Source organism: Myotis yumanensis, unplaced genomic scaffold, assembly GCF_028538775.1.
Source record: "Myotis yumanensis isolate MYYU_CA2020_CCGP unplaced genomic scaffold, mMyoYum1.0.hap1 SCAF_4, whole genome shotgun sequence".
Taxonomy (NCBI): domain Eukaryota; kingdom Metazoa; phylum Chordata; class Mammalia; order Chiroptera; family Vespertilionidae; genus Myotis; species Myotis yumanensis.
The window spans coordinates 29,332,988-29,351,176 of record NW_027223755.1 but is presented as its reverse complement, the minus strand read 5'-3'; the positions used below and the strand labels follow the sequence as shown (position 1 = coordinate 29,351,176).

The 18,189-nt window shown below is 55.1% G+C and overlaps 1 protein-coding gene across 2 annotated transcripts in view; it reads left to right on the top strand.

The window, feature by feature from the left end:
• The window catches only part of PLEKHG4B (pleckstrin homology and RhoGEF domain containing G4B), a 39,625-nt gene extending 21,510 nt beyond the window's left edge, over positions 1-18,115 (top strand). The window contains exons 10-22 of one of the 2 annotated variants that reach the window (XM_070412005.1): positions 322-438; positions 519-680; positions 1,436-2,187; positions 5,086-5,338; positions 6,991-7,080; positions 7,157-7,387; positions 9,549-9,719; positions 10,365-10,545; positions 11,760-11,876; positions 12,073-12,300; positions 15,250-15,416; positions 15,968-16,028; positions 17,201-18,115. In XM_070412005.1, coding sequence (XP_070268106.1) covers positions 322-438; positions 519-680; positions 1,436-2,187; positions 5,086-5,338; positions 6,991-7,080; positions 7,157-7,387; positions 9,549-9,719; positions 10,365-10,545; positions 11,760-11,876; positions 12,073-12,300; positions 15,250-15,416; positions 15,968-16,009 — 2,511 coding nt within the window. In that variant the 3' untranslated portion in view covers positions 16,010-16,028; positions 17,201-18,115. Of the gene's footprint in view, positions 1-321; positions 439-518; positions 681-1,435; positions 2,188-5,085; positions 5,339-6,990; positions 7,081-7,156; positions 7,388-9,548; positions 9,720-10,364; positions 10,546-11,759; positions 11,877-12,072; positions 12,301-15,249; positions 15,417-15,967; positions 16,029-16,151; positions 16,279-17,200 lie in introns of those variants that run through there. The other variant, XM_070412006.1, reaches the window with a different exon arrangement.
• The last annotated feature ends 74 nt before the right edge of the window (positions 18,116-18,189 follow it).

The window sequence follows — 18,189 nt, the reverse complement described above, 5'->3', positions numbered from 1 at the left end:
ACCACCAGCCTGAAAACTATTCCCTGGGTATGTTTAGCGTAGTAAGAAGTTTCAACACTGAGAGTTCTGGATCTATTTTTCAATGATCTCAATTTCCAGTTCCAAGCAATGAAAATAGTTGTAAACTGGAGCCTTCATTGTGGCCCTCACTGTGATGTAGCTACTCACCTGTTCGAGTGAGATGCCATGTGTGCATCAGGAGAAGGAGTGTCAGAACGCGCGAGCCAGCCCCCGGGGTAGCACCTGACGCCTCCTTCCTCCACAGTCTCGGAGCCGGACTCCTTCACACGTGTGAAAGTAAAATCTTCTTTTCCCACGTAGATCAAAGCATGGTTTGAAAGAGAGCAGGAGACGTGGCCAAGCCCTTTGGAGCTGCTGCCTGTTGGGAACGTGAAGTTGCTGCAGCCGGAGCTACGAGCCAGGCACCCCAGGCCGACGGTGGGTGCAGCCCAGCCCTTGCTCCGGGACCCCAGAGTAAGTGCCCAGCTTGTGCTGATGGTTGATTCCTTGGGCTCCAGCAGTGCCGTCAGGAAGGACAACAGCTGAAGGAAGTGAACGACTCGAGGGGCACAGAGGACACGGTGCAGGACGCCGGGGGGTATCTGAGCACCACAGCCGGCCAGGAGCGGACGGAGGGAGAGCTGGCCCAGCGGGCCTGCCACTCCCAGTTCTGCCTAGCGGTAAGAGACCCAGCGGAGTTCCACTCGGGGACCCACGTGTGCTGCCCTCGTCCTTTACGCCTCGGACATTTAGTGAGTGCTGTCCCCTGCTGGTCTGGGTGGGCGGGGCGCTGGGACAGCTGGCCAGCACTCCTGTCAGACCACGCCCCTGGTTCTCAGGAGACCTATGAAGAGTTCATTCATTGTTCTGAACACATGGGCCAAATGGGCATGTGGACTTTTCTGCTTGTTTACCAGCTCAGTTATAAAAGTCCACTTACTGCCAAGGTCCCCAAAATAATCGCCACAGTACAGCACACGGCTGTGACCTCACAGCACCCTAGAATTGCCTAGCCACTGGGGACCCTGGGGCTATAGCCCTCAGGAGCACCGCCTCTCTTGACAGAATCCGAGGGGTCATGGGAGGCCAGCACAGGGCAGGGCAGAGGCAGGCGATCTCTGCCTGCTGTCGTGCCTCTCGGGCCCCCGCACCAGGCGGAGATGTGGAATAACTGATTTCTCAGACATCCCCTGGTCCTGGGACACCGTCACGGTGCCCTTGGGGCTGTGGAGGACTTGTGTGAGCCCTCTGGGTGAGTCCAGATGGCAGCTGCCCCCATGGGCAGAGGGATGTTCCTCTCACTCTGGCTGCCTGGCTCACCCTGCTCCGCGATGTGGGTGCCTGGATGGCAGAACACCATTGGGTGGGGCCTGCGGAGCCATTGGGCTGTGCGAGTCCGTCACTGTACTGACCTGCACCCCCCTTTGCTGCACAGGTGAACAGGGGAATGCTGCACGGCGGTGAGTGCCTGCAACCTCTGGGCCCAGAGCTGGTGGCCAAGTGTCTGGAGAGCTGTCCCCAGGATGCCGGGGGGGTGTCGGCGAGCGTGGCGGTGCTGGGCCTGGGCAGCCAGCAGGCGCTGCAGCAGTGGCACGCCTTGTGGCTGCAGTGCCAGCAGATGCACCTCTGCTCCCAAGAAGCCCTTTTTGAGGCTGCCCCGGGCCCTGGTGCCACCCCTCCAGACCAGGGGCCCTTGAAGCATGAGCTCATCCAAGGGGCCAAGATGAGGCTCCGAGAGCCATCCTGGACCCCCCTCACGGACCCTCAGGGCTGCGCTGGGGAGCGGGCACAACTGCTATTCAGCCTCCCCAGACAAGTCACTTTCTGCGGGCAGGACGGTGAGCACCTGGACTCAAGTGTACATACCCCAGACGACAGTTCCACCTGCTCCTCTGAGCCCATCCAGATGCCCATAATCCACCACAGGAAACAGCCCCTGAAGAAAATGATGAAGAAAACACTCACCTCAGAGATGCCACAGCTTGACAGTAGCCCCAGGGACTCCCACTGGCCAGCCCACACTGGGGGCTTCATCAAAGGCCTGGAGGTGGCCAGCACGGTGGCCTCAGAGAAGAAGCCCCCCCTGAGGCCACATGCCAAAAGCCCCCTGGTCACTCGGAACCGGAGCCTGTCCTCTCCCTCCAGGATCCACTCCTCCGAGGAGGACAGGAGGAGGACAGCAGGAAGGTGAGGTGGACACCCTGCAGACTTAGGGCCTAGTGGTCAGTGGGGATGTAGAAATGCAAAGCCATTACATTTGCTCGGCAAAATAGATATCCCTCCAGGCTACCCTGACCTGTCCAGGCCAGACAGACTCGTGTTTGACCTTAAGCAAGATGTTGACTATCTCCAGTGTTCAGAACAGAATCGTTGCAAATGCCTTCTTTTTCACAGCATGTGGTGACCTGGCACACCCACTTTGATGTTTGAACAACCAAGTCTAGTTACTGGAGCCCATTTATAGAAAATTACAATAAGCAAATCAAGCCCACAATACCAAGAAATTACCTTAAAAATTGCTTTTTAAAAAGCCTCTAAGCGCCCTGGTCAGAAGTATGTACCTGTGTATGTATTGCCCAAATGAAGATAGACGTCCATTTTAACTTGTTAATCTTTGAGATGTGTGTAAAATGATGCTTTTTATTAACTGCTTAGATAAAATGGCAGGAATTCCGCGTCCCCCCCCCCCCCCCCCCCCCCCCATGCCGGACAGTGACACTGGTCTGGTGTCACAGCACCGCTGTGCTGTGTGTGCTTTCCCAACGAGCGTTGCAGCCTGGAGGCGGGGCATCCCAGTTTATTGGCTGGTTTATCCTGTGTTTCCTCCTCATGCAAAGCAGCTTTCATCTGAACTGAGATGGTTACAAAATACTCTTCTGAAGCACACCTTTAAGTTTCTAAACCTAGGGCAGTTACAGTGTGCCTTGTTAAAGGGAAAGGGCTCATTCTTACAGTGGCAGGAGCAGCGGGGGTGTTCCCTGTGGCTGGACTCCATGGGAAGGTGGCAGTGGGTAACGCGGGTTTGTGGATGGCCTTCCAGCTCCACTGTGCTCATGTAGAAAGTTCCAGGGCAGCAGAACGAAGGGGTGGAGCCGTCCACTCACAAGAGCTGCCCCTGGTCACCCGGAATGGACATCCTGGGTGGGGAAGGCAGCAGGTTTGGAAAGCCATCCTGCCTTTGCCGCTGGGGACAGGTCTCCTCTCCCACCATTCGTAGGCCACAGACCCACCACCCCAGGGTCTAGTAGCGAGGAGTCCATGCTATACCCAGAGAGGGAGCAAGTCCTTCTCAAATGCCAGGGCCCGGGGGTTGGGGGTGATGATTAAACCAAACTCATCTTTCCTGAAGACCCAGACCTGCTAGGTGTCCAGGGGGAGCTCCTGTCACCTGATCAGCGTCATTTCCCCAGAAATTTCTAGCTATTACAGCCTCATGAGTCCGTTTCCATTTAATTTGGTCCAACTATCCAGACTACTCTCCCTTTAATTTTGTGTCTGAGCATTTAAGGAGAACACTTGTTTTCTGTGAGTGTTGGTAGGAGGTGATTCTCCGAGGCCTGTGCTGTGCACCAGGGGCACCTCCAGGGGCACGTCCAGGCTGCCCGGCAGCCGGTGCCCTGGCTGGCCAGATGTGCTGCCTTCTTAGAAACAATAAGTGTTTATAAATTCTGGTATGTGTGGTGGGGACGGGGAAGGCTCGAGTTCTCCAGGTCTCAAGCGAGATCAGTCAGGAACATTTCTGACCACAGGTGTATTGACATCATTATTTGCTTTTAACTTTTTTCCAAATTAAAAAAAAAAAAAAAGTAAAGCAGGCAAAAAAAAAAACACCTTGCCATTCGCCATTAGTGTCATTAGGATTAAGTAATGTAAGGAAGTTGACAATAGGATGCTATCAAGTAGGGAGAAAGCACGTGCCTTGCTATTAGGGGGTGGGGCCAGGCCACCACAGACCCCTTCTGGTTTCCCTGATGAAGTGCCTTTGGTGCAGTTGATGGGTGGCACGTAAGTGCTAGCTCGCCACACAGAAGGAGTGCCAGGAGCCCTTCCCCCGCTTTGTCTCCTCGCTGTCCTGGGCCCCAGGCCCTGCGTGGTGTCCTCTGCTCCAGCTGCTTCTCCTCAGCCCCTGGGTGGGACGTCACTACAGTTTAAAGCTGTTTTGTTTTTCAGAAATCTCTTCTGATAGCTTAGCAGTCGGGGTGCATCAGAAACTCATTTTCTCACTGATCTCCAGCTCAGCCTTCCTTGCACGGGGCTCACTGCTGAGAGTCAAGTCTTCTTATTGCTGGAGCCACCCCACCACCCCCAAGCAGGCGCTCACCAGGCTGCCTGGGAATGAGAACCCGCAGGACTCGGTCAGGGAGCCTGCGAGTCTCCCCTTTTCCGTTTCCTAAAGGATTTTCATTTGGAAAGGCCATGACCAATAACATGGGAACACACACCTCTCCCCTGTACCTCTTACCTTTTCTCACTCTACGTCAGGGGAGCAGCTCCCGGGAACCAAGCATTAATGCTGGGGGTCTTGATCCAGCATCTAGAAGGGGTTCAGGAATCTGGAGAAGGCGCTGTGTGTAAATTAATAAAGAGTCCAGAGACGAAACATAATTTTGGAAGGCATTTTGGGGAGCCAGAGAAGACTTAGCTAAAGAAACCAAGTTCTACTGTCTCTCTGGACCCCTTGCTTTTTATTAACACAAATTGTCCTAAAGCAAGGTAGATATACATCTCAAAGGCCAGGGTTTAGTATACAGAATCCATTGTCAGATTTGGGAGAAACTGCCTACGGCTGTTCAGGTATTTGGCCAGTAGGAGGCAATAACATGTAGACTGAAATGCCTGGCAGCAAGCAATCATTTATGCATCCTTTTCAGGTTTGGGGAAGTGCCCTCAGCCATTTCCAGATGATTCAGCCTTGCTGACATGCTGGAATTGGCTTCCAGCAAAGCATGACTCGGATGTGGGGCAGGCTTGACCTTACTCACAGCCAAAGACAGAAATCTTATCCAGAAAGATGCTGAGCCGTGCGTCTCCCGTCCGTGCACCCATGTGCATCCCTCAGCACCCCGCCCGCTCTGTGTCTTCCAGCAGCCGCCTGCAGCACATAATGGCCGAGATGATCTCCACGGAGAGGGAGTATGTTAGGTCCTTAGGATATGTCGTCGACAACTATTTTCCAGAGATGGAAAGAGTGGACCTGCCGCCGGACCTGCGAGGGAAGCGCAGCATCATTTTTGGGAACTTGGAGAAGCTCTACAACTTCCACCAACAGCACTTCCTCACAGAGCTGGAGCGCTACCGGCACTGCCCCTTGGCCGCCGGGCGCGGGTTTCTGAGACACGTAAGTCCCCCCTGTGGTGGGCAGTCAGTGCTCGCCCTCGGAGCAGCAGGGTCTGGAGAGCCCACCCTCATTCCAGCCCATCAGGAGCCTGCAGTCCAGGCTTAGGACATGTGTCCCCAGAGCAGACAATAAGCCTGTAGGTCCAACAGCACAGACATGGTACTCCCAGGTCTCCTGGCAGCACCCTTGTTGAAAGCCACAGGGTGCTGGGGGCTTCATCCACATCAGCCACTTAATTCTATCGACAGCCCCACTTCCTCACCAAATCAGCCAAAAAGAACTCCCAAAATCAGTTTGCTTCCTGCACAGCAAAGCCCACGGTCCCTTCACACCCTCCTGCCTGGAGCCCAGCCAGCTCCCCTCCAGACGGGCCCCAGGACCAGCCTGAGTTCTGAGAGCACCTGGTCGGGGTGCACAGACAGGGAGCTGCCCTTCTTTGCTAAGTCTCTTCTCAACCATGAATATGGAATAGCTCCCTGTTGGGGTCTCTGATAAAATTCTTAATTCACCCTGAAAAGAAGATTCTTTCAACGAGTAGCTACGAGGCACTGCTGTAGGCACTGGGCTGTGCTGTGGGCAATGACACGTTTGCCTCGGTGGTGTTAAATACAAGTGACCACCAGAAACTCCATGGATGACAGAAAGTCCACATTGTGCCTTTTCAGCTATTTTTGAAAGGACACTCTTAGCCATAAGGTGCAACTTGTATAATCCTGTATAATAAAGAGGTAATATGCAAATTAACCCTCACGCACTCACAAGATGGCTGCCCACAACCAGGCCAGCAGAGGGTTAGTGAGGGACGACTAAACAACTGAACAAGCAGACTGCATGGGGCGACCAGGCCTGCAGGGGGGTTAGTGAGGGACGACTAAACAACTGAACAAGCAGACTGCATGGGGCGACCAGGCTGGCAGGGAATTAGGGAGGGACAACCAAATGACTGAACAGCAAGCTGCGTGGGATGACCAGGCTGGTGCAGGGGCTGTGAGGGGTGACCAGGTCAGCAGGGGGGCCAGTTGGGGGCGACCTGACCGGCAACGGGAGGCAGGGGTGATCAGGCCAGCACACAGAGGCAGTGAGGAGCAACCAGGGCAGCAGGGGCAGGGCAGTTAGGGGCGACCAGGCAGGCAGGTGAGTAATTAGGAGCCAGCGGTCCAGGATTGAGAGAGGGACATCACCTGAGAGGTCCCGGATTGGAGAGGGTGCAGGCTCGGCTGAGGGGACCCCCCCCCATGCACGAATTTTGTGCACCGGGCCTCTAGTGGTTCATATTTATAAGAATTTTAAATGTTTGGACAACTTTGGTTCTTGACCATTAACAAAAATGGTCACTGAGACAGCCTCAGTCACTTCATTTTGCATTTTGATAAATTTCAGCACTCCCATGCTCCTCCCCTGCCCGCCCTGTGAGTGCTCCTCATGCCTCTTCCCCCTAACTCTGTATTAAGACCCATCCAGGACTCTGGCATTGCACACCAGAGCACTCACCATGCAGGGGGAGCCGAGGTGGCCCTAATGGAACACCGTGTCCTTTTCTCATGACCCTTTTCTCATGACGGTGTTGAAAACTGTGCTGCAGGCTGGGGCCGCGGCCCAGGCTCTGGCCGGAGCCCCCGCTCAGGTGCATCATGCCCCCCCCCTTTTTGCAGGAAGAACAGTTTGGCATGTACGCGCTCTACAGCAAGAACAAGCCCCAGTCGGATGCCCTGCTCTGCAGCCACGGTCTCACCTTCTTCAAGGTCATCCCCCAGCCCTCCAGCCTGCTGCACCACCCCTGGCCTGGCCCAAACTGACCCTGTCCCCCGGCCCTTGCAGGACAAGCAGCAGGCACTGGGCGACAAGATGGACCTGGCCTCCTATCTGCTGAAGCCCGTGCAGCGCATGGGCAAGTACGCCCTGCTGCTGCAGGACCTGGTCAAGGAAGCCGGGCGCTGCCCCACCCACGAGCAGGAGCTGGCGGAGCTGAAGGCCGCCGAGGACATGGTTCGCTTCCAGCTGCGCCACGGCAACGATCTGCTGGCCCTGGATGCTGTTCGCCGCTGCCACGTAAGTTCCCCGAGGCCCCAACAGGCTCTTGTGGTTCAGGGCTTTGGGTCGATCAAGGGGAAGGGCATGCCTGGGGTCAGGAGCACAGAACTTCTCTTTAGGGATGTCCCCAAAGCTTAGACCCCCTAGAAGCCCCCACCCAAGGGGGAGAGGAGAGCAGAGAGGAGCTCGGTGTCCAGTTTTGGAGCAGCAGCGGTAGGGTGTGAGATCGGGTGGGCTCCGAATGCCGCACAGTTGTAGGCACCAGGGCTATTTGAAAACAACTGGGTGCATAAAAGTTGAGTTGGGCCATTGGGCTTGAGGCCTGGCCTGGCCAGGTACAGGCTGGTCTCTACTAGGGGGCCGAGTCCTGGCGTCCACATCCCCCACACCTTGGTGTGGCAAGACCACATGGGCAGGAAGAGGAGAATCCCGATTAGGCAGGATTCCTTGTCTCTGGTTGTCAGATGGACGGCTGTAGAATTTCCAGATCACAGTGAAAATGTGGGCACCTTGCTAAGAGCAGCGTTCTAACCTGTGGACACACATAATAGTGCGGTGAAGGCCTGGGCAGAAGGTGGGATTGGGGAGTAGGGGTCAATGGGGGGAGGGGGCATCTGTAATACTTTCAACAAGAAAGATAAATTTATTTTTTTATTGATTTCAGAGAGGAAGGGGGAGGAAGAGGGAGATAGAAACATCAATGATGAGAGAGAATCATTGATTAGCTGCCTCCTGCATGCCCCACACTGGGGATCCAGCCTGCAACCCCGGGCATGTGCCCTTAACCAGAATCGAACCCAGAACCCTTCAGTCTGCAGGCCGACACTCTATCCATTGAGCCAAACCAGCTAAGGAAAGCAAGATAAATGTTTTACAAGAGTTTCAAGAGGACAACAGAGCAACAAACCACGAAGAGCCAAGAACCCACAGCCCCTCAAACTCTCCCAGTCCACTTGGCTGAGCAATTGGAATGACTGGGATCCAAACAGCATCCTCAGGCATCACCCAGGACAGGGCCATACACAGAGGGAAAGTCATAGGAGAGACAATGCTAAGTTGTCTGTCATTGGGATCCATCCACAAAGAGTGCTAGCCTGGCTGGGGCACAGCAGGTACATCCCCGAGTATCAGCTCAGAGGGATGTCCATGGTGTGGGACAGCTCAGGTGTGGTAACTCCTGGGGCCACCACGTTGGGCATTTATACACAGTGAGTGAGATTCCAGCACTTCAACAGGGGGGTTTCCGTTAAAATTAACAAAAGGGCCGCCCTGGCCAGTGTGGCTCAGTTGGTTGAGCTGATGCATGCATCAAGAGGTTGGTGGTTCAATTCCCGGTTAGGGCACATGCCCCAGTTGAGAGCACATGCCTCGGTTGAGGGCTCAGTAACCAGTAGCAGCATGCAGGAGGCAGCCAATTGATGTTTCTCTCTCACATCAATATTTCTCTCTACCTCCCTCTGTCTCTAACATCAGTGAAAACATTTTTTTAATGAAGAAAAGGGCTTTGAAGTGGAAAGTTTAGTAAAATTGAAGGCAGAGGCTTGTACTGTAACATCCACACAGATGAACATGAATGTGGGCTCGAGGGGACCCCACCGGGAGGGTTCTGCACCCAGTTCCAATGTGGGGTTTTTCCCACACATCCAAGCAGTTCTTGGAACCAGCTGGGTATCCTGTAATTCCACTCACTTCTGAAACCACCTACCCTTCAATGACGTAGACCCCACAGGCTGAGTCCAAGAGACTCCTTCCCACTTCAGATGCTGATCAATCGCAAGTCCAGGCTGTCACCTATTCTTCTGACCAACCAGCTGTAGACAGGAGGTTCCCACAACCCCCTCCTGGGTTCCATTAATTTGCTGGAGTAGCTCTGAGAACTCAGAGAAATAGCTCCCTTCCTGGATCACTGGTTAATTATAAAGGGTACATTTCGGGAACGGTAAGACGGAAGAGATGCCCCAGGGCAAGGCGTGGGGAAAGGGTGTGGATCATCACCTCATCTTCATGTGCTCACCAACAGGAAGCTCTGCAACCGTCCTCCTGGGGTTTTGTGGAGGCCTCATTACATCAGTGTGACTGATTGGATGATTGGCCTTCACCCCACCCCACCCGCCTCCAGAGGTCAGGGTGGCCTCAGATCAAACCCAGTGGTCCCTGAGGGAGCTTGCTCGGTCCGCAGGTGAATTTGAAGGAGCAGGGACAACTGAGATGCCGGGATGAGTTCATCGTTTACTGTGGAAGAAAGAAGTACCTGAGGCATGTTTTCCTTTTCGAAGATCTCATCTTGTTCAGCAAGACCAGGAAGGTGGACGGAAGCTACGACATCTACACATACAAGCAGTCCTTCAAGGTAATGTGCCCGCCTTGTGCCTCATGCCGCTGGCGTTGGGCTGGTCCCTGCTGGTCTTCATAGTACATGTTCTTTTCTATGGTTCTTTGACTGGATTTTGAAAACCTGTGACTCCCAAAGCTTCCAGGTTTTCTGGGTGCTGGTTCGGTGGCTGGAGAACAGTGTCTCCTCAGTCACTTCATTTTGGATTTTGATAAAAGCAAATACCAGAGAAGCCCTCCCCTTGGTGGATCTCAGGATGGCCCTCCGGCCCCTAAAGGAGGCCCTGAGAGTAAAGAGCTTTGGGGACTCCTGGGAGGAGCCCAAACCCATAACCCCTTACCTGCCAGCACTGAGGAACATGTCAGAGTGTGATGGTGTGAGACCCCACCAAGTGTTTGACAGCTAGAGGGCACCACAGACCTTCCAGTATTGTCCCCATTTCTCCAGTGGGGAAACTGAGGCCCCAAGAGAGAGCCAGTGTGGATGGGGTGAAAACTTGATCCGTCCTGTCCAGAGCTGGCCCCCACCCGGCCTCGTCCACACCATTTGGTGTCCTGGTGAAGGGGCCTACAGTCCTGAAGGGCCTTGGGGTCAAGTGTCAGCCCGAAAGGGGTCTGTTGTTCGTGGGCGTCTCTGAGGTTCGCTCCCGCGCTGTGACTGCAGATGGCTGAAATCGGCTTGACGGAGACCGTTGGGGACAGTGGTGCGAAATTTGAGATCTGGTTCCGCAGGCGGCGGAAATCCCAGGACTCCTACATTCTCCAGGCGAGCTCTCCAGAGGTCAAGGCCATGTGGACCGATGTGATAGGGAAGATCCTGTGGCGGCAGGTTCTGAGGAACAGAGGTGGGTGAGGGGGCTCGAGAGGGTTTGGGGGGGCAGGCGGGAGGCCTCAGGCAGCACCGTTTACCAGGAATTGCCTGGACCCATCCCATCAGCACACAACACTTATTTCTCCTTAAAACAAATATAAACAATACCCTGCATTGCAGTACCTCATAGGCTCCCCGACCCCTCAGGCCATGGAGGTCAGCTGTCTGCCCTGCCTGGCTTGTCAAGGCCTCCTGACTGACTGGGTCCTGGGCTGATGGTCAGCCTGTGGTCTCCCTGCCCATGAGGGCCCCTCCTCAATAAGGCACCTTTTCTCTTCTGCTGGGATCCTTACCAGGTTTCTTCCTTCTCAATTCACCCCTTTGTTACCTCTTCTGCGCTGATTTTGTCACTGGGGCACCTCTGTCTACACTCACAAGTAGCCATTCATCCAGTCTGGCCACTATAAATGCCATCTTCCTAGCGACCCCTTAACCTGGCCTTCCTGTGGCAGCTTGGACCCTGCAGGCCTGAGGAATGCTACAGGCTCTAACGTTCAAATGGCTAACACAGCCACCTGTCCCCTCAGTAGCTGTCCCACGCCCAGAGCCTTAACCTATCATGGAGATGCTCCAAAGCCCCCCACTGCCATCTCCTTCAAAGCATAGACCACCCCTGCACACATGTGAACTCGCATGTGCACACATACATATGCCCGCACATTCACCCACGTGTGTGCACCCACATGAATACACATGTACATGTGCTCACGCTGCACAAGGCAGCTCTGCTCAAGGTGCCTGGTGGCTCCTCAATCCCTTGGAGTGGACCCAGCCCTTACAAGGAGTGGAAGGCCCATGGCTAGGCCCCTATCCCCTCCCCAGGCTCCTCTGCTCCTGCCCTTCCCTCTACATCCTCCCACCAACCATAATTGTTATCTTTCTTTTCTTTTCTTTTTTAGTTTTACCAAAAAGTAATTCATTATCAGACTCTCACGCTATGCTTAGGTCTCCTCTCACTATTCAGAGACACACGGATATCTGTCAGTGTGTCCTTCTCGTGGCCATGTGCCTCCTGGAGGCCTCTGTCACCCCATTTTTTCTGAGAGGTCACTGTGACGCCACTTGGCCCCCCAGCAACACTCTGGGGAGCCAGGTCTGAACTGAGGGTGTTGGGTGCAGAACACCATCAAGGGTGGTATTAAACCCAAGGAGTTGCTTGGAAAAGTGTCCTACATTCTTCTATTTCAGAACTCAGAATGCAAGAAATAGTGTCTATGGGGCTGGGCAGCACACCGTTCCTGGACATCAAGCCCAGCGACGCAGCCCTAAGTGATCAAGCTGCCGAGTACAACATGAATGGAACAGGTAAGGTGGCCCCAGCCCTCCCGCACTCTGCCCTGCCAGCGGGAACCCAGGCCCCAGAGCGCCAGGGCAGCACTTAGCAGGGCGGCTGCTACAGGCAGAGAACCTGGCCAGTCTTCCTGAGGGCCCCGTTAGGCTCTGGCATCCAGGCTGCACTTCTGAAGCAGGGGCCAACGACTTGCTTTCTGTCTCCTTCCAGAGTCAAGAGCCCACGCATCCACAGTTGTGCCTGCCTGCAACCACCCCACCCCCTTCAAGAGACCGCACTCCACCATCTCAGACAGCAGCACCTCCTCCTCCAGCAGCCAGTCCTCTGCCGCCCTGCACGTGTCCACCAGCCAAGCCCACTGGCCCTGGCCGCACGACGTCCATGCCTGCATTGAGGAGGACGAGCCGGAGCAGGAGACGGGGAGCCAGCCTGCACTACGTGAGTGCACTGTGCGCTGTGGCCGCCTGCGCTCCAGCCTCTGACAACTGATGTGGTTCGGGGCCAGTTCATTTGTTTCGCTTGATTTTATACACTTCCAGTGTTTTCAAACAAATTAGCATGTTTCTTTTACTTTAAAAAAACCAACCTTTCACTTCCACCCAAAATGAAGTAACGGGACAGATTTAAAACAAATTTTAAAAAACCCACACAGACAAAACAAAGCCAGGAGAAATATATAAAATGAGAGATTTCAAAACACAGAACATCTGACAACAAAGAGCAGTGACCCTGAGAGGCAGAAAGATGAGGTGAGCCCTGTGGCTGCCCTGGTTTCTGCCTTGAGTGTCCCCGGACATGGTGCACACACTCCCTGTGTGGAGGAGACCTAGGTGGCGGGGTTTGCAGGACGGGGTAGGTGAGGCCTGTGCAGCAAGAGGCCTTGGGAGCCTGACAGATGGTCCCCCTCCAAAATCCAAATCACGTGGTCAGCACAGACGTGAGAACCCCCAGAGCTGGGGAACCTCTGAAAAGCCGAGAGAGCACCTTCCACAGTCACATGGGCGCCTATCCCACCAGCTGGACGGGACATATGTAGTTCACAGGGTGCTGGGCGAGCCGTTGGAAGGGCCTATCTCAGGAGGAGGGAGCATTCAACTGCCCCCTGCCCCCGATCCACCCACCAGATCATGAAGCAAGACCCAAGAGGACTCGTTTCCACGTAACCTCACTACATCCCAGAACCAAGCTCCTGGAGATTTATAGAATCACATAAGTATCCAGCACCCAAGAAGGTCAGTTCACATTCTATGACATCCAATCAGAGCAACAGGCAAGCAAAGAAGTAGAAAACAAACCACAATGAGAATAACCAACCCGGCAAAACCAGCCCGAAGCTGACATAGACGTTAGAATTATCCATTGTGGCCTTCAAACCATTGTTATAACCATTCTTGATGTCTAAGAAGCTAAGTAATGACGTGGAAGAGATGAAAACAGCAAGAAAGGATATAGACGTGCAAAAATTGCAATATTTGAGATGAAAATGAGCCCAGATGGGGTAACAGAAGAAAATGTTACGTGAATTTGAAGACACATCAGTGGAGAGTGTCCAAAGTGAAACACAGAGAGGCAGAGAGGAGGAGGGGCACATCCGCGAGCTGTCGGACCACAGCGTCCACAGACATGGGGTTCTGTGCTGTTTGTGAACTGAGTGACATCACTTGAAGGCAAATTGTGATCTTATAAAACCCAAAACAACCACTAAGGCAGTGGTTCTCAACCTTCCTAATGCCGCGACCCTTTAATACAGTTCCTCATGTTGTGGTGACCCCCAATTTCATTGTTACAAATTGAACATAATTAAAGCATAGTGATTAATCACAAAAACAGTATGTAATTATATATGTGTTTTCCGATGGTCTTAGGTGACCCCTGTGAAAGGGTCATTCGACCCCCAAAGGGGTTGTGACCCACAGGTTGAGAACCGCTGCACTAAAGTAAAGCAAAGAGACAGCTGAAACACCAACGAAGGAGACAAAATGAAACTGTAAGAAAAAAGTCCAAAGAATGTAGAGAAAGAAGAAGAGGGAACAAAGAACAGAGGGCTGACTGGTCAGAGGTGGACCTGTGCTCAGCGTGTCAGTGACCACACTGAACATAACTGGCACCAGCAGCTTTTGGTGAGCGACACACATGTTCTTTCTGACTGGTGTATACACATGTAACCTCACGGTGCACACACATGTCCAAAGATGTCTGTACTTTAGAGGTGTGCACGTTCTTATGTCGCTTACATCCCAATGAAGCAGTATTTTGCACAACTTCCACGTGGAGGAAGGGGTGTGTCTGGAATTCACCATGGTTGGTTATTGGCATGTGGCCTCCTGCCCAGATGCAGCCCATCCTCAACCACACTGCCTGGGACAAGCACCTTCCCAAGCCCAAAATGTGTCATTGCCAGCAGGACAACACCTGAGGGCTCTGCAGCTGACTCCAAGCCATCTCTGTGCCCGATGGAAGGCATTGCGCGTGAACCCTGCCGGGGAGCACAGGTGGCCAGGTGCTGCACACCTGATCAGAACCAGCAGCAGCCACTGCAGGCTGGGCCCCCGGAGTACAATGGGGACATGTGGCATTGCCAGCCCAGAGCGACTGCACTTCCTGGACTCATACTTCTGGCTCCAGGACCGCAAGTAGCTCGCATCTGGGCTGGCGCAGCCTCCAGTCAAGGCCGAGTCTGAGGCCGGGGAGCCCGGATGTGAGGACAAGGTGGAAGGGCCTGTGTTAAGGGCTCATCTTGGCCATCCTCAGCTCAGTGCCCAAACAGCACTCGTGATCCTGCAGAGAATTACAGGGGAAGTCCACCAGCCACCCATACAGGAGGTTGAGACTGCCCAGGCAGTGGCCTAGAACACCGGTCTCAGCTGTGGGGAGTGACCCCAGGCCTGGACCCAGTGGTTTCAGCGAGGCCGGCCCTACAGTCCTGCAGGGGAGATGGTGGCGGGGGGGGGGGGGGGGGTGCAGAGGGGAAGGGAAGGGTGTCAGGTCTTGTTTGTCCTGTTCTGGCTCCTTGTTTAAGGGTTGGGGCCTTCTTTGGTCTCAGTTTCTGCTTCCCCTTTGACTTGCATATCCAGTGGTTACGGAGCCCCCAGCATGAGCTGGAGACCACCTACTGGTGGAGAGGTTGTCTGGGCACTGCCCACGCTGGTCTATTAGCTACACTGACTCAGAGAAGCGAGTCAGGAAACACTTGTCCATGAGCATACGTGGTGTCTACCTTCCTGCCGCACCATCCTGCTCTGACCCAGCCTCACATGCTGCTAGAAGCTCGCACATGGAGCAGAAAACACCTAGCTTTTGATTGACAGGCTTTGAGGCCCCTGAGCATAGAAGAGGCCTGGCAGCTTCACCCTGATGGACCTGCCCTAATTCCACTCCTCTCCACAGGTGCCAAGAACTTGGAGTCTTCCCAGTGCAAGTCGGGGGACAGCAGCCCTGGCCAACCTGGGCTGTCACAGCCCCTGTTCTCCGATAAGGGCCCCCAGAGCACATCTCCCCCCCTTCCACCGAGGGACCTGCAGCCACAGCTTGACGGAGGCCAGTTCACCACGACCGTGAGTGTCCCCTCTTCTGAGACCCCCCCCACGAGAGGCCCAGGTGCTTAGGGCGCAGTCAGCTCCTGCCCAAGTGATGCTGGGCCGCCCACAAGGGATCACATACCTGGCAAATCAGTGTTTCCCCAATTCATACAAATGTGAGTTTTTATCTTGGGAGGGTGTCTGGGGCCCAGCCTGTTGTAGGAGGAGGCCCCAAACATTGCCCGGAATGTGCACTCAGACCTCTTCCTCAAGGGGAGGCACTGACATGGCCAAGAGAGGGGCCAGTCAGCACACAAGTTACCTTTCCAAAGAGGCCTTCTTGCAGGACGTGCTGGGCCTGTGGGGTCAGTGCCTTCGCCCACCCCACGTCATCCCCGTGCGTCTGCAGGCACATCCCCAGGGCTAGAGAGAGGCCCTCAGACCGCCTCCTGGAAGCGTCAGAAGGGAAGGTCCGGCTTTAAGGGTGCGCTGAGCCGAGAGTCGAGGGAACGAGTCTTTAGTTCCCTTGCCCCAGATCATTGGTGAGACCCAATGACGCTGTAGTGACTTCCCTCCCTTTCTGTCAGAACAACACCCCTCAGGTCTTCGGCGTCTGGACAGCGGTTTGAGTGGCAGGCAAAACACTCCGTAAGTAACGGTTTTCCCAGCTTCCCCAATGGACCAGGGGTTTTCTATCGCCCACCGTGTTCCCTAAGGCGCTGGGCAACCCGCCACCCCCAGGCTGCCTGACTGAGTCTCTGCCTGTTGCAGATGCTTCCAAATTGTGATCGCACAGCCGGCATTGACAGCACCACTAGAGGGCACACCAGCCAGGCAGGGCTGCTCCCCTGCTTCTCCATCTTCCCATCTGACCTCCCTTCGGTCTTGCTGCCTAAACCCCCTGGTGACTGGCAGACTCAAGAGGCCAGCATTGGCCACTCGGAGAGCTCAGGCCTTTGTCCAACAGGAGGGCCAGGCCCTCAGCCCCTGCTGCAGATAGTCTCTCCCAGAGGCCCAGCCAAGGCAGTGGAGACCACCCATCCCGCCCTGCCTCCAGGGTGTCCTCCAGAGCACCCCCTATCAGCAGTGTCTCAAGGGGACCTGGCACCCTCTCCTGAGAATGGGGCCTCCCTGACACCCACTCCCACCTGCCCGTGTCCTGTGGCTCGCCAGCAGTTGTCCTCAGACAAGGCTGTCACTCATTCTGCCCAATGCTCCGTGCTGGAATTCCACGCACACTTCGAATCCACGTCGCAGCAGGCACGAGGTGCTGCACAGGCACCACTGCCATGGGTGGGAGCCACAGTCCAATCGTCAGGAGGACTTGGCGGCAGGTTCCCTGGGTGTGAAGCCGCTTCCTCCACCAAGATCTCAGGCCTCGGTGTTCTGGGTGGGCAGTGGGGGAGGCACAAAGGCGTGCAGGAGACATCTCGGCCTGAGCTCCATTCTCAGACTCCGAAGAACCCCTGCCCACCCCTCCCACCATCCCCACCGCCTCCCACAGTTTCCCTGCACTGACCACCTTCTGTGTGTGTGTAGGTCCCAGAGCCAATGACAAGTCTGCAAGTCCATGTGAATCCCTTGTGCCTATAAAATAGACTGTTTTCCACAAAACACATGTGAAATCATCTAAGTCAGTGGTCGGCAAACTGCGGCTTGCGAGCCACATGCGGCTCTTTGGCCCCTTGAGTGTGGCTCTTCCACAAAATACCGACTTCTGCGCATGGGCCACGAAGTTTCAATCGCACTGTACGTGCACGCCCACATGTGGTATGGGCGTGAGGAGGCCAGGGGAGGTAACAGGGTCATTCTTTTGACAGCTCTGAGACCTGGATGGGATGTGGCTCCTCCAGGCAGAGGAACCTCAGCCTGGACCTGTGCATGAGTCTGAGGATGAAACACAAGCTGGGCGCTCCTGACACACGGCCCCCAGCCACGGGATTCTCGGTCACACGCCCCTTGGGACCTGAAGTCATTCCCATCATGCCCCCCCCCCCCCCAGCCCAGCCTGTGCATGGCCAGGCCTCCGCTTCGTCCTTCCTGTATGGTTCTTCCACCTCCGTCCAGCACTGACACCCCATGCGGCCCAGCCTCTCCCACTGTGGTGGGAGCACACAGACCCCTCGTCCCATGCGGAGGCCCAGACACACGTGGGCCTCAGACAAGGTGAGCCCTCTGGGACTGTGTCTGCCCACCTTCCAGGCAGTTCAGGCCGTGGGTGATGGTCCCCGGGTGGGGCCCCACAGAGATGTGTCCCAGATGCAGGGTGAGTATAATGGGATCCTCAGTTCTGTTTCCTGTGTAACACATTGTATGTAGAGTGATACTAGAGTTAGGCTCAGGGGTCACAGGTGACCCCCTGTGAGCCTGGGTGGAGGCTGCACCCTGCTTCCCAGGTAGGCGCCAGGGTGGGGCTGGGGCACGGCAGGTGGGCCTGCAGCTCTGAGGCCAGTGCTGGAGGCCGGTTGGTGTGGACATTGCCCGAGAAGACCACCCCCACCAGATGAGTTGAATCAGAAGCAGGGAGAGCCTGGGAGACGCCAGACCGTAATGAGCTTCCTGCCACAGACATCCCCGCGCGCGCCCCACCCCCCACCCCTGTCCCCACCACTACATGGACCTCCAGGACCAGGAGCGGTGGTGGCAGGGGCCACGCCTCTGTGATTTGCCAGCCATGATGACTGTTTTGTTACATGTTTAGTGCTGACTTGTCCCAAACTTAGGTACAGAAATAAATAGGATGTGTTTTTACCATGTGGCTGCGTGTTTCTACAAGGTCTGTTGTGTCCACGGACATCTCCTGCATATG